A 26,679-nucleotide genomic window follows, 5' to 3' on the forward strand; every position below is an offset into this window, starting at 1 on the left:
TTTAAAAACACTCACCACTGGACACAAAGCTGGAAAACAAACACCAACAGATTTCCTGATGGTTTGTGTTGTTGATGTTTAGATATCAACAAGGGTTAAAACTCAGCTTCACTTTTTATAAAAAACAGAAAAGGTATAGTTGTTTTTTTAAAGACAAAACTTTATTTATACAAATCAGTCATTAATAAAATTTCACAGCAAAGTCTTAAAGATGCTATGAAGGCAAATATTTCCCTTCAGCATGAAGGAGCAGAAAAACAAAGAATATAAAATGATGTTTAAGGCTTCAGAAGGAGAGATCAGAGTTACTGAAAGGGAATCAAACTAATAACACTCTGGAAGTCAAAGCCCCGCCCACCATACAACTATCAGATAAGCCCCACCCCTCGTTGGAGTTAAGCCCCACCCACATTTGGAGATAAACCACCATCTCCATCTGGTGGTTGAAAGCCACAGAAAAACCTCATAAGTGGACCTTGAGTTAAGTTTTTTCGTCAAATACACGTCTACAAGGATTAACGAATGAACTTTCATCCTCACATCAAGGATTATTTCATCAGCCTTCAACAACAACAACTCCCATGACACTTAAACAGCCTGCCAATGAATCAGGGGAAGTGTAGTTATTAAAGGTATAGTCAAGACTAATCCTAAATGAATACATTCGATGTTTAACTCCCACTAATAAAATAAATATATTTTCATTTGTGTTGGGTTCATTTTATTGCTTATTATTGTTTAAAGTTTTAATAATGACATGTGTAACACACTGCTGTAATTTAACTCCTTTTCTACTCTAAAAGATTCATTCTGATTCTGTTTTTCTGTGGTAAAGTCATAAAGTGCAGGAACAGAAAGTGCAAATCACACAGCTTAAATCTTTGTTTTAGTGAATGGAGTTTGGTGTGTTGAGATGTAGTTATCAAGTCTGTCTGCAGACTCATTCTAAACAAAATTCAATCAGAAAATTATAAAAATATAGTTACATTTTGAGTCCCTCCTTCTTTTTGACTACCAGCTCAATGATTCCCTCCAGTGGTCAAACCCCAACACTGCAACTGTCATGTTATTTATGACAGAACTGAACTCACACAAACATAATCACACATTTATATTTTCTAACCTGAGGCTTATTGAAGTTTTAATTTCTCTGTAAGAAAATATTTTCTTGTAGAATTATGAAGGAAACGAACTAAAAACCGATTAACTTATCGATCAGAATCACCACCCTGTTGATGAAGTTCAATACTGTGATCTGGATTATTAGTGTAAAAACCCAGAGATTAGACATAAACAGACATCTTCATATCTTCATCCTCTGTGTTTCATCAAAACAACAAACAGCTCCTGAGCAAGTTTTTCTAGATTTCATTTTATCCTGTAGAATGAGAGTGGGATTCAAACCAACAACCTGCAGCAGATCTCCCAAGTCACAGGTTTGATCCTCGGCTTGTTCACCATCAACTTCCTGGGCAGAAAAACAGAACCAGTGAACACATCGTCAACAAAGACAAGAAGGAATCAAGTGTTGACGGTGTTTTGAAATTTAAAAATGCAGCATAAGGACAAGAAGTGAAACTGACAGACTGAGTGACCACTTCCTGTTTTCACACACTATCACAGTTTTTAAAAAGTACTACTACTCAAATGGCTTTAATTATTCTTGTGTTGTAGTTTAATATGTCGTTGAACTACAAATGGAACATCTGGGACTACAGGAACCAGCAGCTCTGACCTTCAGTGGTGTTTCCTGTACGGTGAGGCCTGGAAGTATTCCTCTGGAGTGACGGTCTTCACCCCGCCAAAATAATCCAACACCCACACCTGAAACATGGAGGAGGGCAGCAGTTGTACCAGGTGTAACAAATATTAGTACTTCAGTAGTAGCAGTACCTGCAGTAGTGGCAATGGTAGCATTTTCAGTTGTTCAGTTGTAGTTGTCACTGTAGTACTTCAGGTAGCAGTAGTAGTAGTACCAGGTCACTACTAGATTACTTTGAAGTAGTGCTAGCATTAGCCATATTTTCACTGGCATTGGTAGCAGTAGTACAGTAGTTGTTGTAGTAATAGTAGCAGCTACAGTACTTTTAGCAGTAGTAGTTGTTATGGCAGAACCAGTGGTAGCAGTAGTACTAGTACTATCAGTAGTAGTATTAGTAGTAGTAGTATCAGTAGTAGTATTTGTAGTAGTAGTATTAGTAGTAGTAGTAGTAGTAGTATCAGTAGTAGTATTTGTAGTAGTAGTATTAGTAGTAGTATTTGTAGTAGTACCTGTGTGATGTTGAACTTGGCGAAGAACCAGTTGTGATCCGACGGCCAATCGATCATCTCCGGGTGTCGACTGAACAGAGCTTTCTTAGCAAACTCTGCCTCCGTCCCATTCACCTGGACGACAGGAGGGGGAGGGGTGTGGGGTGGGGGGATGTCATATGACTGCTCAAACTGTATCACCTGGATACACAGGTGTAACAGGTGTGTGTATTTGTACCTCAGCAACAGATCCAGACAGGATGAGGTGGGCGCAGAGAGGACTCTGAGGGTCGTAGCCCTGCTGTCGGCAGTAATCAGTCTGAGCCAGGGACATGGACAGAGACGCCGCGGGGTTCACCTGCAGGGGGGAGGGGCAGTTAGGACAGGTGTGACAGGTGAGGTGCTACATTCAGGAAGTATTTAAAGATCAGGAAACACCAAAGTTCAGGGACAGTCAAGGATCAGGTTAAAAAATAAAAAAGTAATTTTGTCGTTTCTATTTTTTTTTTAATCTGATGTTCAAGGTTTTGTCGTCAAAAACCTTTAGACAATAAAGTCATAATTAACTTTATATAATTTATATTTGATATAAAACAAAAAGATTTTGACTTAAATTACAAAGTTTTGAATTCCTATCATAACATTTAATCAAAATGTAAAATTATAACCTGGTATCTCATCATCTTGTTGTAAAATGTCAGAAATTTGACTCGTGATACTTTTCAGTTTTTTCATTAAATCGCCTCATTATGACTCATGTTTAGCAGAGCTGCTCTTCCATACATACATAACCTAAAAGACATATTTAAAGCCCTGCGATAACTTCTCTGTCTTTACAGTGGCTTTTAAAACATTAACCATCAAACGTCTCACATGTTCTGAAAGTTTCTGCTGAGTTCAAAGACTGAGCTGCAGTCATGAGACTTTAAAACTGCTGAGTCACTCTGTGAAAAACTGCTGCGTCATGGCAGAAACTCTGCCGTTACATAAAACCTGAACCACGTTTTCATAACGACTTCATGTAGCGTTTTACAGAAGCAGAAATGAAACATGAAGAAAACTGACTCAATAAATCTGATTTAAAACATAACAAACTGCAGATACACTATAAATAAATTCACGTTTTTATTTTTTTAATTATGGAATAAAGTAAGAGATAAATCATTTCTAAACTACGGTATGCAACTTTAAAAAATGCACAAAAACTAATTCAAAAGTCAAAAGGTCAAAAGTCACTTTAAGATTATATTTAATTATAAATATTATAATATAAATATAAATGACATAAATTCAGTTTAATACCGCAGTCGTGAATGACATATCTAAATACATCAATATGCAAACATAATATGCATATGAGCTAATGTTACTCACTTTAAGACTATGTTTTGTAATATTAACTAATAATATCACAGGAAAATCTACCATATTTCCAACGGAGTTTTGAACGCTGCAGACTGACACTAAGACCACTGTGTGTGAGCATCACAGAAAATCTACAGATGATGTCTAAGTTTAAATTTTGCAGTTTTCTTAATGGGAGTTTTGAACGCTGCAGACTCACAATGAGTTAATGCATTAATGTCAAAGTAACGCCACAGGAGGTGAAGAAAGTCACTGACACTCGTTAAATTCGGCCATTTTTGAACGGAGTTTTGAACGGAAACAGAAGCAACAAACAGAAATCACATGTTCAAAGTTTAAAGTGAGTCTGTGATACTTTATTTTAAAACCACATCATGAACTAGAGGAGACCCACCTCCAGGTCCTGCACCGAGATCTCCATGCGGGTCAGGTACATGTAGGGCACCCCGGAACTGGACCCCGGAGGCCCGTCGCTGACCGAGAAGGCGTTGGAGAACGGCTGCCCCACCACCGGCTTGTGTGTGGAGATGGTGGCCATGGACGCCCAGTCGCACTGGTGGGCGATGAAGCGGGCGACCCGGGCCACCTGGTCGTGAGGCGGGATCCGGACCCGGGAGGGGGAGGAGGAGGGGGACGGGGAGACGGAGGCCCAGAGGAGGCCGAGGAGGAGCACGCACGCAGCCCGCGAAACAACGCTCATGGTCGGACTCGGTGTGTGAAGGACAGTCGGTGAAAAGAACCGGAGACAGACGACATATAAACAACCTGCGGAGATCCGGTCCGCACTTTCAAAATAAAAGCCACGCTGACGGTTACGACGACCGATTCAAATTTCAAAATAAAAGCTGAACGACAGCTCCAACAGGAAGTCCTGCTTGGCCAACGTCCGAATAGGAATTCCAAAATAAAAGCATGAGCGAGAGCTGTAAAACTATCCTGGAAGTTTCAAAATAAAACAGCTTATATTTCTCAGTTCTTTTATTTTTAAAAATTACAACAAAGAGTAGAAAATGTTCATGTTTGTGTTTTGACAGCTGAAGTGTCTGAACCTGGTTTGTGAGGTCACTGGGCCTCCGTGGCTCCCTGACCTTTGACCTCGCAGACGTCGCACAGGTTTCCCTCGATGGTGAACCGCCCCTGACAACCGTCGCTGCCGCAGAGACAGGGCACTTCCTGTTTCTGCTGCGAGGCGGCTCGAGCGTCGGCAGAGTAATTCCAGGTTAACTCGGTGCCGGCCTTCACCACCCTGCAGAGGAACACACACCAGTCATCAACACACACACACACAAACACACAAACAGCTGACCCTCCTCCTCCTCACCTGCTGGTGAAGAAGGCGACGACGGGGAAGGCGGGGTCGTGGGAGTCGGTGAAGACGTTCTGGATGAAGAGGTTCGGCCGGCAGCTGTGCTGTATCAGCAGAGACAGAGTCACAGTCAGTACGATTATTATTATTATTTCATCTCTGTTTTCGCTCGTTTAGCGTTGGTTTCCATGGTAACTCACGTTAATGAAGCGGCTGACGTTTCCCTCCTTGCTGGCGTCGAGAACATAAACGTCGTCTGCCTTCGCCGCTCTCTTCAGACTCCTCGGCTTGTTCGTCTCCGCCTTGGAACCGTTCAGACCGTGGACCGGACCGGCTGTCGTCGTGACAACCCTCTGCTGAGGTTGAGGCTGGTCACCTGACGGACAACATCCAATCACATCAGTCTCAGCAACGAGAGGGAATTAAAAAAAAACATTTACTGTCCGATTAATAAAGAGTCCATTCATTTCCTGAAGAATAAAAACATCAAAGTTTCTACTAAAACGTTACAATAATAAAAACAAAAGACCTTTGAAATCTCAGTGTGTGACATGATGAGAGGATTCCTACAGAGACAGAGCCTTTTATTAAAGAGGAAGAACCATAACTCTATATATCTCTACCAGACTCCTAGAAGGATCTGAGTCTCTTTTAAGTCTTCATTTCTGGAGCAGTGGTGTCATAAGATATGATTCAGTGATCTGTTATTTCTGTACCTGCTGAAGGAGACGACAGGCTCTGGACCTCCCACCAGCACCGTCGGACCCTGAGGAAGAAAAACGTGGTTATTGATTTGACATGAAAATCCAACAGAGAGAAACTGAGACCAGCAGGCACCTTGTCTCTGTCCGGAGGCGTGGTGGTGGTGTTGGTGTCGGGTCTCTGGATCACCGGGACGTGCAGGGGCGGTGAGGTGGGCGGGGACACGGGCGGCGGGGTCTCCAGCAGGTTGCTCCGCCCCTCCAGGACGGGCGGGGCCAGCCACTCGGTGACGACCTCCACCTCGTCGTCCGACGGGAGGTCGGCCCTCGTCAGCTTCGGGGGCGGCAGCTCGGCCGGAGTCTGGACCCGCCGCAGGATCACACCTGAGGACCAAAACCGGGTTTAATCTGAACTTCAAACAGCCGTGAGCTCAGCGTCTGACGCCACCTCACCTGCATAGATGCACACGAACGTGCCGCGGTCCAGGTCGTCACGGCAACGCACGCCCCAGCCGCGGTCTTCAGTCTGGAAGACCTGGAGCCGGACTCTGATCCCTCTCTGGACCAGACGGTTCTGACAACGAGCTCGATCACAGCTGCACCAGGGCCCGCACTCGCACAACCTGACAACACAAACACACACATTCAGGACACAACAGAAGGATGAGACGTTCAAGAGCTGTCAGTGTTTGTAATACCCAGAAGGCATCGGCTCCATCAGCCTGTGGTGGGTGTAGCGGCGGCCTCCTCCGGTCATGGCGACGCAGGCGCAGCTCTGAGCGTCGGTGCAGCCGTCGGTGCAGTCGCAGCAGGCGTTGAACAGCGCGGCGCCGCGGCTCAGGAAGCAGCCGTGCGGCCAGCGCTCCCTCCTGTAGCGGAACTCCGGAGGCCGGGCGCCACTGTCTCCGACGCACAGCTCCACCGGCGTGGGCTCCAGGCCGCGGCTCAGGTCCTGCTCCGGACGCCGCGGGCCCGGCACCACGGGGGGGTCCAACCGGACAGAGGGGTTAAAGGTGAAGAAGTCCACCTGGAGGAAAAACACTTGTGGTTATCCTGTGGTGGAAGTTTCCTGACAATCCCTGAAGGCATCGTGACCGACCTGCAGGACGTCGTAGCTCTCTGTAGCCAATAGGAAACGCATCACGTCGTCATGGTTACGGAGGCTCTGTCCGCACGGAGCCTTGTAAACGACGTCCCAGTCCTCCACGCCTCCGTCCTCCTCCACCTCCTCGGGCTCCGGCCGCTCGCAGTCCCAAGCCCCGCCCCCTCCTGGTGAAGTCAGCGGCACGGCGCTCAGCCTCTTGAAGCCGCAGAGCAGCGGCACCTTCAGGGGATTCTGACCCCAGAACGGAGGCGAGGACTGAGGCATGCTGGGTAAACTGGACATGCAGGCCTAGAGAGAGAACAGGGTCACAAACACGGCCATCTGTGGTGTGTGAGTGAGTGTGTGGTGCGTTCAGGGTCACCTTGCAGCAGGAGTGAAGCTGGTAGTGCAGCTGGACGGTGGCCAGAGGAGGCAGCAGCTCCTCCTGCCTGCGGGAGGCGCCGAGGAGTCGGATAGACCCTTACAGGGAGACATGGGGGAGGCAGGGGGGGAGGAGGGGGGACTGTGGTGGGGGAAAGCAGCCGGCAGCAGCTCACCTGAGCACGAACACACACACAAATAAAAACCTCAACACACCCCGACGCCACCGTCACAACAGAGTTTCAGAATAAAAGTCTGAGTTTACCTGAGCCGATGACCACCTGGACCACAGACGAGTCCTGACTGGAGACCAGAGACAGGTCCAGAGAGTCCAGCAGCTTCAGAGACTGGACCAGCTCTGATCAATAAACAGGAAACAGACGTTTGTGTTGACGCCTCTGAATCACAGAAAATACAACAAATACAGACTCGAGGTCGATCAGGGACGATCCGCCCCAACGCCAGTGGGAAAATTCTCCCATCAGCCACTGGTTCTTCCAGACCTCACCTGACGACACCACAGGTGTAACACAGCTGCTGATCACAGGAAGAGCTGAAGAGAAAAGTCTAACCTTTATCTGTCGCCGTGTTCTTCTTCAGGACTCTCTTCAGGTGATCCAGATACACCAGAACCCGACTGAAAACCTGATCCACATCCTCCTCAGACCAGAACGCCCGGGCCCGTTCTGAAAAACAAGTTCACATTTATACTTTTACTGATCAGTCATTTGTACTGACAACAGACTCTGCTCCTGTTACTGTAGTTAAATGATGCTTTATTCAAGGCGAAACATGAACAGAACATTTAGACATCAGACCAGATCTAGATCAATCCACTTCAACTAGACTTATCAATTCTGGATTACATTAACAGGGAGAGTGTAAGGATTGTTAGAAACCCAGTTTCAGATGTGTAAACCTTTATACTATTTGTGGAAATACACAAAAAGCTGCTTTTTCCATCTAGACCACATCAGACCATATCTCAAATCAAAACCACAACCCGTGGACTTGTCAAATCTGGACTACATTAACAGAGAGACTCTGTAAACCTCCTTCTCAGTCTTGTGAAATCCTTAAATCAAAAACACGTCCTTACCAACATCTTCAGCATCTAAAGCTTCTTCTTCCATTTCCACCGCAGACAGCATCGTTAGCCTGCTAGCTCTCTGCTAGCTTAGCTCAGTCGCTAAAAACAAACACTTTCTACGCGTAAACCTTGGCAAAACCTGATTTAACAGCACGATCACTTATACCAACAGCTTCACAAATAAACAACCGACCCCGAACAGACAAGTCAACTTAATTTAACTTTTTCTCCATTTCAAATGAAGCTGACAGTTTTTAATCATTCATCCGGGTAGCCGCTAAGTAGCTAATCGAGCTAACGGCTGCAGCTAAGCGCTAATGTGCGCAACATTAACACGGGCGGGATCTTTTATAACATTTAACCGCTAATTAAAACTTCATCGTTCAGTGTGTTTCAAACAATCCGCCGCCATTCGTTTTCAACACACGCAGATGAACTGATTTACATATTCGCAACAAATTGGCTTGTAACGGCCACCGTAGACTGACATGAGGAAAGTTTGCCCTCTTACTCGTCTTCCAGGCGCCTCCACGTTCACATATCTTCATTTATCATTCTTAGACAGTTTATATCTTCAGAATATTTTGATCATTTCAAACAGAGACACTTTAAATGCTTCCATATTTAATCTGAAGTAAACATTAGGTTTGCTGTTCAAAGCGTGTCTGTCTGGAAGTCAACGCTCAGGGCAATATACTAAATTGTATTTCGCTTGTTGATTTGACCCCCGCCGACCACCGTACTGCATAACCGGTTACGAAATGTCAACACAAACACGTTTCTAAAGTCATAACTGTTTTTAACCGTGGTAGAGAAATAAAATGAAAAGTTTTTATCTGAAATAATCAAACGTGAGGAAACATTTACAGGCTGTTTCCGGTGTTAACGGGAGGTCAGTTTATTATTTAACTGAAGGTTTGTCCTCGGTCACTTCCTGTAGTTTTATAACAATGAACTTACGCAAGTTTAAATGAATCATTGTGAGGAGAGCTGCAGCGGATCAGCTGCGTCTGTGACCGGTGAGTTTCAACCATTAAAACGGTTTAAAGGTTCGAACATCCGGTAACGTTGAGTTCATTTCTCTGCGTTGACATGGAGCTGAGAGTTCGTGCAGGTGAGGACAGGTCTGTCATGTTTCCACCAGCTGATCGACGGGAAAGTAATAATGTGGTAATAACATGTATTAAGATAACGCTGTTAGAAAGATGAACAGTTATTAGACCTGTTTCTACACGTTACTGTCAGTATTTAAATTTAATACAAGATTCAATGATACTTTGTTCTATTAGAAACATTAAACTGAACATTTCAATATAAACTGGACAAATGGAGGTGAACTCAACCTGTATGAGTGTGTATATAAACAGGTTTAACAGCTTTACTGTGAAGGATACTAACAATAAAATAAGCTTGATAACAAAGGTCTGTTAATAAAATAAAGTACATTAAGAATAAAATAAAGTAAGCTGATTATAATGAGAGAAAAGACTTCATTAATGTGAATCGTCTCACTCAGCGTTTCCTCCTGATGTCAAAGGTCTCTCAGTTTAACTCCTCCTCCTCCTCAGGTGAGATGTCTCAGGTGCGGCGTGCGGTGAGCGAGGCCTTGTGGGCAATGTGTGCGGCGGACTCCGCCTCCATGCCGGTCCACTGGTACTACGACATCCACGACATCCGCAGGGACTTCGGAGGCTGGATATCAGGGTTCAACTCACCCAGAGACAGACACCCGTCCAGCATCCTCAGCCTCTCCAACACCGGTACCACTCCCTAATGAAGCCTTATGGTCCTGGAAAGTCCTGGAAAGTTTGGGAAAAAGACAAAAGTGACCAAACATTTAACTCTGAGGTTGAGACTTAGATTCAGAGCCATGTTCTGAGGTTGTAGGTAACAACTGTCTTTACCAAACTCCATTAACAAAAACAGGAATTTTACCAATCAGAACACAGGAGCTGCTGGAATACCACTGCCTCCATCTGTCAGTGTGTCTGTGTTACTGTGTGGTACTTTTACTCAAGTAAAGTATCTGATTACTTCTTCCACAGCTGAAAGTCACACAGCAACACAAACAGATAGAGGCAGTTGTATTCCAGCAGCTCCTGTGTTCTGCTCAGTAAAATTCCTGTTTTTGTCAGTGGAGTCTGGTGGTGATATCAGATTGGATGGTTGTGAGATAATGTTTGTCGGGTGTGTTTGTGTGCTGCAGCCGGCAGCGGTCGGACTGCCTGGTCGTCTGGTGCGAAGCGGCCTGACGTGGTCGGGAACGTCATCCTCCACGATAAACTGAACCTGTGGAAGTCGTCCAGAGGCTCGGTCCACTATCACCAAGGTAGGGCTGGGTCCTGCCCGGTCCTGAGCTGACCCAGTTGAATTGAGGTTCATCTGGACTTGGCTGTGGGTCCAGTAATCATTGATCTGTCTGTCTCCAGGTCTTCAGGCCGGTGATAACACCCTGAACGTCCTCTGTTCCCTACGAGCGGCTCGGTCGCTCATCAGCGGAGGTTTCACCGACGTTTCTCAGCCGGACGCTCGGGCCGCCGTCCTGTCCGACTACGTCCAGTTCCTGACGACGCCCGGCACCCACAATGACACCTACGCCGAGTCCTCGCACCGCTCGTTCTTCGCCGACTGGCAAGAGAGCAAGCCGACCTCACCCCAGCAGGTAAAACAAACGCACCCTCCCGTCACAGTCCAGCTGGTTTAGACTCCAACCTCTGGTTCATGGTTTTCTCTCCAGATCCTGATGTTTGCAGAGAAACGCTCCAAACACAAGCTGAGCTCCCCGTTCCCTGACGGCCAGCTGGACGCCATCGGCTGCCTCCCCATGATCCTCCCCTTCATCCTGCTGTCGGCCTCGGCCAACGAGGAGCAGGCTGTGAGTGTCTGCAGTTTGTCTGAAGTCTGAAACCTCAGCGTTCAGGTCTCAACCTTCCCTCTCCTCTGTCCTCAGGTCTCAGCAGCCGTAGAGTTCGTGAAGCTCACCCATCCTCACCCCAAGGTGCCTGAGTACGTGTCGATCTACAGCCGGGCGCTGCACGCTGCGCTGGGCGGGGCCAGTGTTCGTCAGCAGGCCGAACACGCCCTGAGGAAACTGGACGCCTGGGACACCTGCCAGAGCTACAGCCGCAAGGCCGCCAGGTCCAAACAACCCTGAAATATAAAAACAAGTTCTTTAAGTTTGGGAAACATGAACAAAAGAACTTAAGTCATGATGTCATGACCCAACAAATGAACAAATGAAAGAAGCTAATTTTTGTTGCCAGCGAGTGTTAGCTAGTTTAATGATGTATAAATAAATCAGTTTGTGTGTTGTAGGTTTCCTGAGTCCTCTGAGGAACGACTGAAGGTCCATCAGAGCGCTGTGAACTACCTCGGTCTGGCCTGCTACACCAAAGGTCTGAGTCCAGGATCATAAACCATGAGATAGTTGCTGGTTTACAGACACGCAGAGCTGTTTAATAATATCAGAGGAGCTTTATTTTGAAAGTCTTACCTGTGTGAACTGACAGGTGCTCTGTCCAGCCTGTTCTACCTCGCTCATGAGTTTCACGACGACCCCAGAGGAGGAATCCTAGCAAACACCAACTGTGGAGGTTCGTATAGAAGACCACTGATACCTGTGTACCTGTAGTACCGGCCGCTGCCTGCAGGTGGAGCTGTTGTAACTTGTGTCATGTTCCCAACCAGGTGAGAACTGTAACCGCGGGGCAGCGCTGGGAGCCCTGCTGGGGGCGGGGGGGTCATACATCGGAGCCGCCGTCCCTCAGGAGTGGAAAGACGAACTGAGAGACGCCCAGGACTTTATCCCCGTCATCCTGAAGGAGATGGAGTGAGAGCAGCGCCGCCCCCTGGAGGAGAGGGGAGGAACTGCAGCACTGAAGAATAAATAAAAACAAATGCAGCTGTAAAACTTAAACTAAACCTGTTTGTCTTCCTGTTTACAAATGCAATAATGACATTTTACCCTTTTTATTCCAATTCTCTTATTTAATTTTTTATTTATCTTGTTTTTTTTTCATTAAGTTTTATTGTCACATTTTTTGTTTTGTGGTTTGAATTATGGAATAAAATCACTCCTAAAAAGTAGATTATTAGTGGGAAAACTTAAAATCTTCCTTCAGCTTTAAAAAGATCAAAAGATCAAAACTATGAAATTTAGTTAGAATTTCTTATCTAACACTATAAATGAACAAATCAACATGTAAATGAAAAATAAAATCTGTGTCAAGAATCTGAACTGTCAGTGAATTTGTTGAATATCTTCCAATTAATCTCCAGACCTCCAGTTTCAGATTTAAAAGGAACAATTACAAAAGTTTCACTTGAATTTTACACAAATAATATTTATACCTGAATGTAATTGAAAACGTTATGGCCATCAGTGATCAATCAGCTGTTAACAGTGGCTTCTGTTGAGGATAATGATCAGTATTAGTGCAGTTTTATTCTGCTTAATAGTTTAAGAGGTGTCTGCACAGGCCACAGTTACTGTTAAATTATTTTCCATATGTTAAGTTGTTGTAATAAATAATAATTTGTAATTTGCACAAACTTTTACATTTAACTCTGATGCTAAATTATGATTAGTGCAGGAGGATATCTGACTTTTTCCCACCCACTTCAAACCAGAGGAAAACAGCAAAGACAACATCTGGAGTTAGTTGTGAGAAATAACGAGACCTTTGACAGGTAACAGTGTTAACGTAGGACTCAGGTGTTCACTGAGGTTTGTGTTGAGGAAACAGGTTTTCAGGATGGTTGTGGAGTCACGTTGTGTTTGTCCTGTGTATTTGTGTCCGTCAGAGGGTTTTCTGTGTTTTCTGACCTTTGATCAGTTCAGAACAAACATGGCGTCTGTCGGCAGAGAAACGAGACGACTCCTCGTCCTACGACTCCTCATCGTCTCTATCCCAGCATGCATTGGGCTTGGAGGTCAGTCTCTTCTTCTCCTTATACTCCTCCTCATTTTCTTCTTGACGTCTTTCATCCATCTTGGATCAAACAGGCCAACAGTCATTAACTTCTTCCCACTGTGAACCAGTGTCGATGTGCTGTACGTTCTGCTTACCAAGCTAAAGTTATGTTAGCATGTCAACAGTAAGGAATAATGACGGTTTTGGCTTTCATTCTGATTAAATAAAAAACATATCACCAGTTTTTCCACCTGTTTGTACTTTAGCTAAATGTCCTAGCATTAGCAATGTTTTTTCGCTGAGCCAAAACCTGCCCCAGTCTCTTCGTAAATACATCTGGTTTTGGTTTCAGCTATTATTATTATCAAGGGCTGCAACTAACATTTATTAGTACTCAGCAACTAAGAAAAGTCATGAACTCTGGGACCTTAAAAGTTGATTATCAATTTATCTACGAGTTAAGAGAAACCTTTACTCTACACCTGAACTCCCTCTAGTGGCCACTTCTCTGTTATTTTTGTATAAAACAGGAGTGTTTGTGAGCAAACCCGAGGCCAGCGTTTTCCTGCATCGCAGTCGTCGGGCAAACTTCCTGTTCGAAGAATTAAAGCATGGTAACCTCGGAGCGAGAGTGTATGGAGGAGAAATGTTCATATGAGGAGGCAAAGGAGATCTTCGCCCTGCCACAGCAGCTGGTCAGTCAAGACTCAACCCCGTCATGGTTCATAAACGAGACTGTTTTTGGCATTAATTTCTGTTTTCTGCTCTTTACAGGAGGCGTTCTGGAGGACGTACACAGGTACTGCGATTCAACGTCAAACATGACGACCTTTAAGTCTTTAGTTTTAGATTCATGTCAGTAAGGAAAAAATCATCTGTCAGTGTTACAATATTTGCTCAATTCTTTTCTTCTTCCTGTCTGCAGCTGTGGATCACTGCCTCTCGTCTCCCTGTAAGAACGGAGCGACCTGCACTCGCCACGTTGACACCTACGTCTGCAAATGTCCACCTGCTTTCCATGGATACAACTGCGACAAAGGTAGGAACCGTATCAGCTGCCGAAACTTCTCTACAAATGGTTGTTCTTGATGGAGTTGCGGTCATGGTAAATAAAGCTGTGGTTTTCATCCACAGCACGTTTGACCTCCCATGGCTGTCGCTACAGAAACGGAGGATGCGAACATTTCTGCAGAGACTTTCCAGATCGTTCTTTCGTCTGTTTTTGTGCTCCAGGATACAGTCTGGATCGGGACAACAGCACCTGTGTGCCCAAAGGTCTGAGCCCTTTCACAGGACAGTTAGGACTCCAGACTTTGTCAAAAACCAAAGACTCTGTTCAACAACAAGAACGCTGACTTTTTCTCCTTTCTCTGGTCCAGATCGTGTTCCCTGTGGAAGACCTCTGGTGCTCTTTGCCCCCAGGGTTGTTAATGGGCAGATCTGCCCCAAAGGACACTGTCCATGGCAGGTACGCTCTTGGCTGTTCAATATTATGTTCAGTTTAAGGGGCGCAATTGACTGCAGTGCTACAAAATGTAAAACTATTAAATATCCAACCAGAATATTTAACGGTAATTACAAAATATCTGTAATTGCCACAGTAAGCAGTAAATTTGACGCTCCTGTCCAGATTAGATGTTAATAAGTAATTGAGAATTAATTAAAATACAGTACACAATGATAACACTGTCTCTCTCTTCAGGCTCTGTTGACTGAAAATAATATCTACACCTGCGGAGCGATCGTCCTGTCAGATCAGTGGGTTTTAACTGCAGCTCACTGTGTTTGGCAAAAACCTGTTGCCATCTTCCATGTCACTGTCGGTAAGACTTTAAAAAATATTTTTAAAGAAAACACTTGCATCTTTGTCTCTTTCTAACCATATTAAACATCAGGCAGACGCTCCCACCTCACCACAAAAACTGCTCTGAAATGTCTGGAGGTCAACACCTTTGGCTTTTGGCTCCTAGTAATGAGTCCTCCTGGCCTTTGATATAAACTTTAAAAAACAAACATACTGTCCCTGTTAAGGTGAACATGACCGTCATCAGGACGAGAGGACCGAGCAGAAGCGGCGGGTGATCAAAGTGGTGACCCACCCTGGTTACAACCAGTCCTCCTCTGATAGTGACCTGGCCTTACTGAAGCTTTACCGTCCAGTCAAACTGGGTCTCCATGTGGTGCCCATTTGCCTTCCTGCCCGGAACAGCACCATCATCAGGACACTGGCGACTGTCCGTCACTCCACCGTGTCCGGCTGGGGCCGCCTGGCGCAGTTCGGTCCCCCGGCCAGATTCCTCCAGCGACTGGTGTTGCCGAGGGTTCCTCTGCAGGAGTGCCGCCTCCACACCAACCTCAACATCACCAGGAACATGTTCTGTGCTGGGTACAAGGCTGGCGGTAAGGACGCCTGCGAGGGCGACAGCGGCGGCCCTCTGGTGACGCGCTACAAGAAAACCTGGTTCCTGTCAGGCGTGGTGAGCTGGGGGAAGGGCTGCGCCAATGAAAACCTGTACGGCGTCTACACCAAAGTCGGCAACTTCCTGACCTGGATCGAGGATATCATGTCCACTGGCTGAAACTGGTTCAGAGCACAGGGATTAAAATCAAGTACAACCAACATATATGCATCCTACTATCAAAACAAAATATGGACATAAACAAAAACTGTTTATGATTTATATTTACCAATGAAATGCTACATAATTTGTATTTTTCATTTTTGTCTTGTCAAATTAAAGACTCGTCATAGATGAAGTTTAAATTGTTGGCTCAACGTTCAGGCCTTAAATTTATTATTTTAACCTGAGGAATGTTAATTCTTTTAAGAGTTATTGTAAAACATGTTATTTTGTTGAAAATAAAGAGAAAATTACAACCAAAATTCTGTGTTCATGTTAGCTGAAATATGTTTATGAAGTATTTAATCCAACTTTCCTGGACCTGTAAATTGTCCTCTATGATCTGTATTTTAGTATTTGACCTTGACTCCAGATTAAGTGTGAGAAGCAGGGATTTCTCATTACACACTGATGGCTGATAGCAGTCTGTCTACACGGTCACATTTTGTCAGCCCGGTTATTTCTATTGGGAACATGTGATCAGTTGCAGGGATGGTGGAGGTGGTGGGTGGTGAAGAGGGGGGTGGATCAGACTTTGCACCTTTGGGTCAACAAAGAAGCAGCACAGCACCCAGCTCTCTGATGAAACCAGCCATGTTTCTGAGAGTCTTCTTCACCTTGGTCTTCAGCTCCTACAGCTGCCATCCAGTGTCAGGTGAGGAAACATTCACATTACAGTGTGTTAATTAACAACACTGAGAGTCCACAGCCATGTTAACAGCTCTGTGAAGGCTGTTTTTGTTATGCTAACGTCAGCATGCTAACATGCTCACAATAACAATGCGGTTAGCAGTTATGGGCGGCCATCTAAGTTTAGCATGTTAGCATACTAATTGGCACTGAGGTACATCTGAGGCTGAGGGGAATGTTGAGAGTTTTGGAGGTATTTTGTCATAAACCAATAAAAATTTCAATGTTGATGATGGTGGGTTAGAGACCCACAAATGAGTGCTGTGTCGGACACATCCAGGCTTTCAGGAAAATTGTGAGGACCATTAATGTCTGAACCTAATTTCAATCACAGTTTATCCAATAGTGGTCAAGCTCACTGTGTCGCAATAGGAAAAGTCAGAGAATCACCAGTGTCCTTAGGGTTCATCCTCTGGGAACCATGAGTTTCCAGAGGACAAGTTTCCATCACATCCAAAGGAAATTTACACGCCCTCTTTCCCTCTCCCTCTGGTAGTGTTTCTGGAACCAGATCGAGCTCATGGTGTCCTGGTCCGGACTCGGAGGTATAACTCAGGCTGGTTCGAGGAGCTTCAGATGGGAGATCTGCAGAGGGAGTGTCTGGAGGAGAAATGTTCGTACGAGGAGGCTCGGGAGGTGTTCGAACACACCGAGACTACGGTCCGACTCCAGAGAAACTCTAGTAGAAATACTTCACACTAACCTGTTTTTAAACGTTTTACATGTTAGACTAGATCAGCTGGGTTTAAGAGAAAATATCAGAAGAGCTGAGTTTACGTTGTTACTTTGATTAGATTGGATTTAACTACAGTTATCATTGGATTAGATTTGACCAAGTTAAACTGCCACGATTATTACATTCATAATTCTAGAGATGTAATTTGATTGAATCATCACTGAAAATTTTTCTGTGGCATTTTTGTTTCTTCAGGATGAGTTTTGGAAGACGTATAACGGTAAGCAATCACTTGTTTGTTGTTTCAGTTTAATTTCAGTTTAACATTTCTGATTGAGATCAAGAGTGCTAGCTGCTAATCAAGGTTAAATGTAGAAAGTGTGATCAGTGATGCTGACATTAAATAAAAACCGTTTCCATGCTCTGTAGTCCCAGACAGCTGCAAGTCCAGCCCCTGTTTGAACGGCGGCAGCTGCTCCGCTCAGGGTTCATCCTACGCCTGCTTCTGTCTGCCGCAGTTCAGCGGACTCAACTGTGAACTCGGTGAGAAAATTACTCACATATTACAAACTCTAAATAAATTCTGGGAAGGCGAAATCCAGTACAATGTTCTTCCCATTTCCAGCCCATGTATCCTAAACAGTAATGGAGAAAGTACTGAAATATTGTACGATACTGTCATACAATGTTTGTGATATATCTGTTTTGAACTTTGGAGCACACCAAGGCTCTGGTCTGGGTCCTGTTTTATTTTCTATTTGTATGTTTCCACTGGGCTTTTTAATTCATTTTTTTTTTTCATTTTTTCATTTTGTGATCTACAGGTTATTTATTTAACACTGATGCACTGAACACTTTGACATAAAGCGTTAAAAATGTTTATATTATTTTAACAAGGCGTAAAAAGTAAAGTTTGGTATGTGCTGACACCAGAAATTGAGATACTGTAATGGCACCAACAGAAAATGTAATACTGAACAAACAATGGATGACTGAATATATTATTTCCATGTGTATACTGTTTTTTTAGAGTTCCTGGCCGTCCCTGACACCTGCCTGCTGGAGAACGGAGGCTGTGAACATTTCTGTGATGAAGACGAGGGAGGACGAAGATTAAACTGCTCGTGTGCAGACGGCTACTTCCTGGACGTTGATGGGCGGAGCTGTGTAGCAGAGGGTGAGTTTGTTTAATTCAACAGATGGTAAATGCAAACCATCAGGATCATGGTGCGATCATATCGTCTTTTTTATAAATTTCACTCTTCCCTCTACACAGGCCTCTAAAAACTAACCTTTGGACTGTGGAGAGAGGCCTGTTTTACAGTAAATAAACCAAACTCCCTTCACAATGACCCGGCTAAATATGTCTCACAACAAATGCATAAAACCTTCACAACTAAACCAAACTATTATTTAATTATCAAAATAACTGACAAAACATGACATGTTGGACAAAATAATTTTTTGTCCAACACATGTCTGAACAGCATTTCTCTGGTTTCAAAATCTGGCCTGAGTCACTGGCTGTTATAATTATAGATTTGTGTGTCGTCAGCGTAACAGTGATCGTTCACATTGGATATTTTTAAGCAAAACAAAACTAGTTTAAGTGTTGATAACTGCGGGGAACTGGAGGAAACATATTACAACACTTTTGTGTTAAATTCCAGTAACAGATCTGCTTCATATTCTATAAGTCTGTGATAATGTTGAGTTAAGATTTCTCTGTTGCTGTTTCAGAGTCGATAGCGTGTGGTATGGTGCCCGTCCTGCAGGATGAAAACAAAAACCAGCAGCTGGACACTCGAGGTCGAATTGTCGGAGGAACAGAGTGCCCCAAAGGTGAATGCCCCTGGCAGGTACGCTAAAGATAGAGGGACAGTTCACCTATTTGTCACAGAGGGAATTTCTGAGATGACTTTACTGGACTCTAACCTTTAAAACTCAACGTTTCAAACTCAAAGTTTCCAAACATAAACTTTTTCATGAAGGCTTGGAGGGAAAAGTCAAGGTTAATTAAAGAACGAAATGATGGTGGCATTTGGTTTAGTATTTATAAAACTGGTTTCAAACTTACTGAAATACTTTTATTGCTTGTAATATGAGATTAAGACCATGTTTTCTTTGTTGATGATGATGGATGTTTTTACATCTTAAAAGAGAAGGAAAATGCAAACTGCTCTTATCACATTAAAACACAACTGTTACTGTTTGTGTTGAAGGTCTTGCTGGTCTACAAAGGCAAAGGTTTCTGTGGTGGAGTGATTTATAAACCTACATGGATCCTCACAGCGTCTCACTGTATGGAGGACACAGACGCCAAGTTCCTGAAGGTGGTTGCAGGTACGAATCCCTCCATTAGATGGAGATGAGGTGTGGTCAAAGAAACGAGACCTGTTGACCCTGTTCTTTGTCTGTCAGGCGAACACAACACGGACGTGAACGAGGGCACGGAGCAGCTGTTGCAGGTCGTCGAGATCATCATGCACGAGAACTACGTGATGAGAACCGCCGACAACGACATTGCCCTCCTCCGCCTGGCGACGCCCATCGTTTACACACCGTATGCAGTCCCAGCTTGCCTGCCGACGCGCTCGATGGCCGAGCGTGAACTCTGGGCCGTCAACCTGCACATGGTGAGCGGCTGGGGGAGGAGGGGTGAGAACGGACCCACCTCCACCCTCCTGCGGCGCCTGAAGGTGCCACGGATCCGGACGCAGCAGTGTGTGGAGGAGAGCGGCGTGGTGCTCACTGACAACATGTTCTGCGCCGGATACATCGAGGGCCGGCAGGACTCGTGTAAAGGCGACAGCGGCGGGCCCCTGGTGACGCAGTACAAGAAGACGACCTTCCTGCTGGGCATCGTCAGCTGGGGGAAGGGCTGCGCCCGACCGGGCAACTACGGCATCTACACCCGGGTGTCCAACTACCTGGAGTGGATTCACAACCGAACAGCGACAACAGATCAGCCAAAAAACCACACCGAGGCGTCGCTACACAACCTGACGACATGAGGATCCACAGGTCACTGAAGCTGTGGTCATGACCCGATTCACCTCTGAGGGACCTTGTTGTTGGGCCCCATTGATCAACCAGGACCCTGGAGCTCGCATGCTAATAATCCTGACTGTCAAATAATCATTTTAGTCATTTCTCAGGCAAAAAATCCAAATACTGAGCTGCTCCAGCTTCACAGATGAAGATCTCTGTCATAAATGACTGAATAAACTGACCTGGACGGTTGGTCCAATAAAACAAGTTTTTTCAACACATTATAACAGAGAGTTTGACTTTAGTGACAAACCTGATCCGTCTTTGTGTTTGAATCTGTGTGTGTGCACTGCATGCTTGTATTTGCTGGTTTTGCAATGGTGTAAATGCCTGTGTGTGTTGTATGATTTCACCGTTCAAGTACACAAAATGTTTATAGAGTCCAGAGAGATTAATGTGTACCTTAGAGGTTGTGTCTCTCTGAGGCTGGTTTATGTTTCTGTGTGGCTGTTTTGTGTTTGTGTTGTTTTGTGTTTGTGGTTGTTTTGTGTACCTAACACAGTCAGTTTATACAGAGACTCAGGACCAGGACCCCTCCTGACCCTCTGGGCCTCTGCCTGTTCAGTAATCCAAGTCACTTTAACCAGGAGTTATTGTCATACGTCATATGAATCATATTAATTCACGCACTTGATAATTAATTATAGGACATATTGTTTGATTTCTGTCAATCTTCAGGATTATGGTGAAAAAAGTGTCTAAATTACAGATTTTAAAAGGTCAGATTTCCTTTAAATCTTTATAAAAAAGGCTCCTTATCAGAATTTGGAACCATTTTAATCTGACAACCTGTAGAAACTAAAGTGAGTGACCTCCTCAGGTGTGTTTACTGACCTGATAAAAATGGGAAAAGTTGTGGTTTTTGGTGTTGACTTTCGGGGTCAGAGGCTCAGTGGGCGTAGACGTTAAACGCTCCACCTTTCCTAAAAAAACACTGCTGGACCTTGTTTTCCTGGGTCACTTTGAACACCGGCCAACATGCTGCTGAGGAGCTGCTGCACTGTCTGGATCCTGATTCTGGGCATCACCACTGCTGCAGGTCTGGAATTTTTTTAAAACACACATATAACTGTTTATTACACAGTCTGAAACTTCCAGTGTTAGATCACTGCATGAATCAAGTACCAAGAAAACAGTTACTGGTTCCAACTGGAACTTAAACTACTTGTAAATACTGGGTATCTGTATAGTACAACAACATTTCATTCTACAGGTCTGTTATTTCCTAACAATTTCTTCAGTGTTTTCTGGAGAGAACCGTGTAATTTGGCTCTAATTACAGGAAACATCTCTGTTATTTAGTTCAGTTCGTTATAAGAACTTTTGAACTGTACCTTTACACAACCACACTTTATTTCACAGTTATTGTATTTTACAGCTAATTTCTTGGTCAGCACATAATAAGCAGATATTTATTAACTATAAAAAGTAACATTTTCTCCATTCCCTGAATAATTAGCACCGAACTGCATCAGCCTCTCTCACATTTCCTAATATAATAATAATGTAAAACCAGCATTTTCAGGAAATTACAAGGAAAGTTTACCTGGAAAATTTGGGACAAAAAATTAAACGTTGCCTTCTTATTTAAACACCAGCAGGAACCTGTAAGTATTTTATTGTTTCCTGCTTCATGAAATGAAATGAGACTGTAAATTATGAGCTGTGTTATCGAGTGTTAGCATAAAATTTGTTAGCATGTCAGTTCTTTACATACATCACAGTTAAAGAGACGACTATAAAAACGTATTTAGGAATGTATCGTAAAGTGAGCACCTGATCTTCTGCAATTCAGCTTCTAGTTTATTCACACAAACTAGCTCTGAATAAACACTTAGTACTTATACTTTTTTTTTTTTTTTTTTTTTTTAGTGTTTGTCGAGAAGCGCAAAGCTAACACTGTTCTGCAAAGATGGCGCAGAGCGAACAGCGGCTTCCTGGAGGAGTTAAAACAAGGAAACCTGGAGAGGGAGTGCATCGAGGAGATCTGCGACTACGAGGAGGCTCGAGAAGTCTTTGAAGATGACGGCAAGACGGTCAGTCAGTCGCCGCCTTAAGTTCTGAATTTCGCGATCTGAATATGATACAAATCTTCTGGGTTTTATGGGACACTACAAAACTGAGTTAATGGTTGTGAGAATTCTTCACTTCCTGTATAAACATGAGTTATGCTTCTTTTCACAAAACATTCAACATGATACGACTTCACAATAATCTGTTTAAATTACTGTCAGCAGGTTTTATTTTTGAGCAACAAAATGTTTGATGAAATAAGTTTTTGTTTATATGTTTCTCCAGAGGCAGTTCTGGCTGACGTATGAACGTGAGTAACACTTCCTGCAGTTTATTCCAGACTGAATCATCAGTGTAGAAATAGTGAAGACATGAGGAACACAAACTGAAGCAGCTGCAGATGTAATCTACTTGTGGTTATTGGTTTATTCTGATGAGTCAGGTATTGATTGATCAGTATCTCTCTTTGCTTCTGAAACTCTGATCACATTTTATTGATCCTCATTCTGTTTTTGTTTGTGCAGTAATTCTTCTGATCGTCCTCTTCTTCTCTGTCTGTTTAAACTGTCCTCTGCAGTTTTCTATCTTTTTTTTGGTTATTTAGTGATGATTATCTTTCAGAAATGAAATGTTTCTCTGTGTGTTATGATTGTAACTCTGATGTTTTATCCTGTAAGGTCGTGACCCCTGTCTGGTCAACCCCTGTAAGAACAATGGGACATGTCTGTACATGGGGACCGCCTATGAGTGTCAGTGTCCTGAGGGATTTGAAGGACGATACTGTCAGACAGGTAAAACATTAAAAAGAAAAAACAGTAAAAGCTAAAACTGCGATGTCTCAAGTCATATAAATAATATACATGAAGTATTTGTCTTTCTCAGTGTTTGAAGACTCACTGAAGTGCCTTTACCAGAACGGACACTGTGAACAGTTCTGCGACGGCTCCGGAGACAGACGGAAATGTTCCTGTGCTGACGGATACAAACTGGGAGAGGACGGACGACAGTGCATCGCTAACGGTATAAACACCTCCGAGCTGTTTCTGTAGAGGCTGACGTGCTAACGACAGGTTTACCAGTGCTTTTCACCGAGCTCACAGATGCTTTACACGATAAAGGTTAAAGGTTGGTGTTAATCAGGTTGTGATGGTTGTTGTTGTGTTACAGTGGAGTATCCCTGCGGTCAGGTGGCTCCACAGGAAACAGGCCTGAACCAGAGCGTCGTGGGTCAAACCAGACTGGTGGGATCCAACCACTGTCCCAGAGGAGAGTGTCCCTGGCAGGTAAACACCACCGTAACTGATATTACTGATAACAGAGTGGTTTAGTTGATCAATAGATTTGAAATATAATTAGCTTCTTCTTCCTCCAGTGTGAGGGTTTTCAGTTTTTGTCTGTTTTCTATCATCACAAACTGAATATCTTTGGGTTTGGGATCATTGGTTGCACAAAACAAGACATTTGAAGATTGTTTTGAAGATGTCTGGGAACTGGATGAGCTCTACTAATCAATCAATCAATCAAGAAATTAATCAGCAAATTAAGCAACAGACGCAGAGGCCCAGATCAAGAAACCTAAAGGTAAAATTAGCTACATGACAAATACTGAATACATTTTAAAGAACGCTTTCTATCTACCAGGTTCTGGTTCAGTTGAATGGGAACAGTCACTGTGGAGGAGTTCTGATTAATCCAAACTGGGTCATCACTGCTGCCCACTGTATCCATGGCAACAACAGCCAAAACCTGACTGTGGTGGCAGGTAATTAATCTGTGTTAACTACTGACATTCTTTAACGTAAAACATCCACAATAACAACATGTCAGCAGTTCAGTTGTTTACTGTAAATCTTTTAAGTTGTAAAGTTTACTTGTAAAGTTTACAGAAGCTGTTTTACAGATGCATTTCCTGCAAACTTGTTTCTAAAAGTTGCAATATTATGATATTATATAATGTTACATAGTGAAGTTGGTTTTTGTAAAAACATTTTTTTGTAAAATTCATTCAGTCAGTTTGAGTCGTTGTTCTGCAAAGTTTTCTTCATTTGTAAGGATTTGTACAGTTGTTTTGTCAAGTTAATTCGTTAAGTTATTTTGTAAATCTGACTTTTTAAATGAACGTGTTTCCTGTCACCAGGCGAACATAACCTGGACGTAGAAGAAGGCACAGAACAGAGGGTACCTGTTTCCATGGCGATCGCCCATGACAGTTACGTCCCGGCGTCAGGTGACAGTGACGTCGCTCTGCTGCACCTGAGTCGACCAGTCACCTTGAACCGTCACGCGATCCCCGTCTGCCTGCCCACCAAAGACTTCTCAGAGCGGGAGCTCCTGTTAGTCCGCTACCACACCGTGTCTGGCTGGGGCAAGAGGACCACGGGGGGCAACTCCGAGACCCCGGGCGCCCCGCCCGGCGCTCCGGTCTCCCCCGTCCTCCGCAGAATGTCCGTCCCCATCATCCAGAACTCCCAGTGCTCCCAGAGAGCCCAGTTCAACTTCACCAGTAACATGCTGTGCGCCGGGTACCTGGAGGGTCGCCAGGACAGTTGCCGTGGAGACGACGGCAGCCCGCTGGTCACAAAGTACGGCTCCACCCACTTCCTGACGGGCGTGGTCGGCTGGGGGCGGGGCTGTTCGCAGCCCGGGTTCTACGGGGTCTACGCCAACATGGCCAACTTCGTGGACTGGGTGAACAACACCGTGAAGAACCCGCCCACCATGATGACAACCAGTGACCTGCAACAGAAACCTGTTTAATAAAAAATGATTTTTTAGAGCAGTGAAAGTTTTATTTTTAAATTTGTCTGAAGTCAAAGTTCGTTAATTTTCCTGTCACAGTCCGTTCTGATTTGTTGTTTATTTTAGATCATAACGTAAAAATTTAACGGTTAGTAAAAGAAACTGATACAAGTTCTGAGGATTTTCACACATGACTCACTCTTAATGTTGGAAGTTTTAACTGAAGCTTTCTGAACAAACCAAATCAAACAAAGGAAATAAAGTATTTGTAAAAACTCTGAATTTATGTGTGAAATTTGTACGAAACCAAACAACAGGTGAATCTTTGTGTTTCTATGATCTGGCTTCGAGTGATGGAAATAACTTTACAGACCTCTGTTCACCACAGCTGTTCCGAGCCTCGATGCAAAATCTAAGAGGTCTGATCAGGAGTTAATATTTACATGTTCTCTCATGGGTCTTGAATGCAGCATGAAGTGAAACAGGTGAAGCCAACTTTGCTAATTTACAGTGATGTTGCGTTCACAGACTCACATCTGCCTCTCGGTGGTGGAAACATCCTAAGAATCAACAGAACAGGAGAGATTACAGAGAACAAATCAGTAAAACTCTGCTCAGTAGAAACCACGTGACGCTAACTGAGTGCAGGTGTTTCTCCTCACCTGCTGCTCCACATCAGAAAGCTCAGTGCTGCCTCTGCTGGTCAGGAGGTCACACTGCAGAAACAAGACAATATCTAATTACATTCAAACAGGATTCACCTGAAAGATTCAGATTCCTCAGCAGGCTGGAATCAAACCATAAAGCTGGGATCTTTCTGCACTGCAGGACTTTCTGTTAGGAGTTTAGAATTAGTTTGAGAAGTATTAATTATTAATTAAACTCACTGTGCAATTAAAAGACAGAGATTTTATATCATGAAAAACAGTGACATACAGTCACAGTATGATTTTACTGTTTCTCATTAAGAAGTCCAGGTTTTCTCTCCATCTGCTGAATTAATTGTAAATTACACCAACACCTCATTTTACTGTGATTCTATTTTTCCAGTCTGTGTTTATTTATTAATCTGCTTCAGTTTGTGTTGAATCAGCAGCAGCAGTACGCTCCCTGAAACATGGAACTGGATTAAAGATCAGAGTCAGTGTTTGAACGCATGCAGTCGATCAGTTCTTCAGCCTGCAGAGTAAATATTGATCAGTTTGGACTGTGGACGTCCGACGCTCTGAACATTTTGAGCAGCTGATGCTGAGTCAGAGTTTAAAAACCCTCATTTACTGTAAATCTCTCCCCCACAGGCTCCTCCGCCCTCCCAACCCCCAACCTGCTGCCAGGGTCGGAGCACATCAGTCGTGAACTCCTTCTCCTTCAGAGCAGCAGGTTGATGACAGACGAGCGTTCAACTCTGGAATAAACAAGTTTCCATCCAAACATAGATCGAATTTTTACTGAACTTCCAGGAAAACTGGGTGAAGTCTGAGTGATAAACAGCAGGTGGAGCTGATTCTCCAGCCGTTGCCATTAAACCACCACAGAAGAAGACGACATGGCGAGATGAGCTGTCAAAGTTCAGACGATGGAAAACCATGTTTCTCTTGGTCTCAGGTGTTAATGTGAGGTGTCTGACCTCCAAACTCTCCAGATCCCAATCTGATCCAGGATCTGTTGGGTGATCCAGAACAAGCCAGATCAATGGGACCCCCCCCACTGCCAGTGTCCTGGGATTGGACAGGTCCCAGTAAATCCTGTGCTGACACTTAGTTTGAAGCACTTTGATTAAACACAACTTTATTCAGGAC

At 44.1% G+C, this 26,679-nt stretch overlaps 6 protein-coding genes across 8 annotated transcripts; 4 read left to right on the plus strand and 2 right to left on the minus strand.

Moving 5' to 3' along the window:
• Positions 1-139: 139 nt before the first annotated feature.
• On the minus strand, positions 140-4,418 carry creg1 (cellular repressor of E1A-stimulated genes 1). Its single transcript, XM_018667147.2, has 5 exons — positions 4,010-4,418; positions 2,489-2,608; positions 2,272-2,385; positions 1,736-1,824; positions 140-1,468 (listed from the first exon to the last, which is right to left on the minus strand). Exons 1-4 carry the CDS (start codon positions 4,313-4,315, stop codon positions 1,738-1,740), a joined length of 627 nt encoding a protein of 208 aa, XP_018522663.1. The 5' UTR covers positions 4,316-4,418; the 3' UTR covers positions 140-1,468; positions 1,736-1,737.
• Positions 4,419-4,575: 157 nt separating this feature from the next.
• setdb2 (SET domain bifurcated histone lysine methyltransferase 2) lies at positions 4,576-8,802 on the minus strand. The gene is made up of 12 exons (XM_051066117.1): positions 8,187-8,802; positions 7,660-7,773; positions 7,353-7,445; positions 7,214-7,263; positions 7,089-7,181; positions 6,722-7,015; positions 6,321-6,649; positions 6,076-6,245; positions 5,638-6,006; positions 5,122-5,297; positions 4,937-5,025; positions 4,576-4,861 (listed from the first exon to the last, which is right to left on the minus strand). Exons 1-12 carry the CDS (start codon positions 8,236-8,238, stop codon positions 4,678-4,680), a joined length of 2,013 nt encoding a protein of 670 aa, XP_050922074.1. The 5' UTR covers positions 8,239-8,802; the 3' UTR covers positions 4,576-4,677.
• A 145-nt stretch (positions 8,803-8,947) lies between these two features.
• LOC108877178 (uncharacterized) lies at positions 8,948-12,414 on the plus strand. Of its 3 annotated transcripts, none has more exons than XM_018667141.2 (9): positions 8,948-9,069; positions 9,746-9,937; positions 10,384-10,506; positions 10,607-10,839; positions 10,915-11,052; positions 11,128-11,315; positions 11,493-11,572; positions 11,687-11,770; positions 11,865-12,414. In XM_018667141.2, exons 2-9 carry the CDS (start codon positions 9,751-9,753, stop codon positions 12,008-12,010), a joined length of 1,179 nt encoding a protein of 392 aa, XP_018522657.1. In that variant the 5' UTR covers positions 8,948-9,069; positions 9,746-9,750; the 3' UTR covers positions 12,011-12,414. The 3 variants fall into 3 exon arrangements, with proteins under 3 accessions (XP_018522657.1, XP_018522653.1, XP_018522654.1); XM_018667137.2 differs by having other exon boundaries at positions 9,050-9,196; XM_018667138.2 differs by lacking the exon at positions 8,948-9,069 and adding an exon at positions 9,163-9,291.
• Positions 12,415-13,009: 595 nt separating this feature from the next.
• On the plus strand, positions 13,010-15,974 carry f7l (coagulation factor VII, like). Its single transcript, XM_018667128.2, is given in 9 exon segments — positions 13,010-13,109; positions 13,621-13,712; positions 13,714-13,785; positions 13,865-13,889; positions 14,016-14,129; positions 14,225-14,365; positions 14,470-14,558; positions 14,793-14,913; positions 15,122-15,974. Coding segments are annotated over 9 exon segments (1,287 nt in total). The 5' UTR covers positions 13,010-13,024; the 3' UTR covers positions 15,670-15,974.
• Positions 15,975-16,188: 214 nt separating this feature from the next.
• f7 (coagulation factor VII) lies at positions 16,189-20,355 on the plus strand. Its single transcript, XM_018667136.2, has 8 exons — positions 16,189-16,366; positions 16,898-17,061; positions 17,333-17,357; positions 17,507-17,620; positions 18,108-18,254; positions 18,818-18,936; positions 19,300-19,420; positions 19,499-20,355. Exons 1-8 carry the CDS (start codon positions 16,204-16,206, stop codon positions 20,089-20,091), a joined length of 1,446 nt encoding a protein of 481 aa, XP_018522652.1. The 5' UTR covers positions 16,189-16,203; the 3' UTR covers positions 20,092-20,355.
• Positions 20,356-21,000: 645 nt separating this feature from the next.
• f7i (coagulation factor VIIi) lies at positions 21,001-25,162 on the plus strand. The gene is made up of 8 exons (XM_051065834.1): positions 21,001-21,167; positions 22,001-22,164; positions 22,427-22,451; positions 22,819-22,932; positions 23,024-23,161; positions 23,309-23,424; positions 23,783-23,903; positions 24,279-25,162. Exons 1-8 carry the CDS (start codon positions 21,107-21,109, stop codon positions 24,896-24,898), a joined length of 1,359 nt encoding a protein of 452 aa, XP_050921791.1. The 5' UTR covers positions 21,001-21,106; the 3' UTR covers positions 24,899-25,162.
• Positions 25,163-26,679: the final 1,517 nt, after the last annotated feature.

Source organism: Lates calcarifer, linkage group LG7_2 (genome assembly GCF_001640805.2).
Source record: "Lates calcarifer isolate ASB-BC8 linkage group LG7_2, TLL_Latcal_v3, whole genome shotgun sequence".
Lineage (NCBI taxonomy): Eukaryota > Metazoa > Chordata > Actinopteri > Centropomidae > Lates > Lates calcarifer.

Bases quoted from the DNA above. Each gene is read 5' to 3' on its own strand.
- setdb2 (XM_051066117.1), bottom strand. From the start codon at position 8,238: ATGCTGTCTGCGGTGGAAATGGAAGAAGAAGCTTTAGATGCTGAAGAT. The intron at 7,182-7,213 runs CCTGCCTCCCCC...CTGTAAGGGTCT, and splicing joins ACAGTCCCCCCTCCTCCCCC to ATCCGACTCCTCGGCGCCTC. The intron at 5,298-5,637 runs GTACAGAAATAA...GTTGTCCGTCAG, and splicing joins CCTGTCGTCTCCTTCAGCAG to GTGACCAGCCTCAACCTCAG.
- f7i (XM_051065834.1), top strand. From the start codon at position 21,107: ATGCTGCTGAGGAGCTGCTGCACTGTCTGGATCCTGATTCTGGGCATC. The intron at 21,168-22,000 runs GTCTGGAATTTT...TTTTTTTTTTAG, and splicing joins GGGCATCACCACTGCTGCAG to TGTTTGTCGAGAAGCGCAAA. The intron at 22,165-22,426 runs GTCAGTCAGTCG...ATGTTTCTCCAG, and splicing joins TTGAAGATGACGGCAAGACG to AGGCAGTTCTGGCTGACGTA.
- creg1 (XM_018667147.2), bottom strand. From the start codon at position 4,315: ATGAGCGTTGTTTCGCGGGCTGCGTGCGTGCTCCTCCTCGGCCTCCTC. The intron at 2,609-4,009 runs GTGGGTCTCCTC...TCCCCCCTGCAG, and splicing joins TCTCGGTGCAGGACCTGGAG to GTGAACCCCGCGGCGTCTCT. The intron at 2,386-2,488 runs GTACAAATACAC...CCTGTCGTCCAG, and splicing joins TGTCTGGATCTGTTGCTGAG to GTGAATGGGACGGAGGCAGA.
- f7 (XM_018667136.2), top strand. From the start codon at position 16,204: ATGGTGGAGGTGGTGGGTGGTGAAGAGGGGGGTGGATCAGACTTTGCA. The intron at 17,062-17,332 runs GTCCGACTCCAG...TTGTTTCTTCAG, and splicing joins TCGAACACACCGAGACTACG to GATGAGTTTTGGAAGACGTA. The intron at 18,937-19,299 runs GTACGCTAAAGA...TTTGTGTTGAAG, and splicing joins AAGGTGAATGCCCCTGGCAG to GTCTTGCTGGTCTACAAAGG.
- LOC108877178 (XM_018667137.2), top strand. From the start codon at position 9,148: ATGAATCATTGTGAGGAGAGCTGCAGCGGATCAGCTGCGTCTGTGACC. The intron at 9,197-9,745 runs GTGAGTTTCAAC...CCTCCTCCTCAG, and splicing joins ATCAGCTGCGTCTGTGACCG to GTGAGATGTCTCAGGTGCGG. The intron at 11,573-11,686 runs GTCTGAGTCCAG...GTGAACTGACAG, and splicing joins TCTGGCCTGCTACACCAAAG to GTGCTCTGTCCAGCCTGTTC.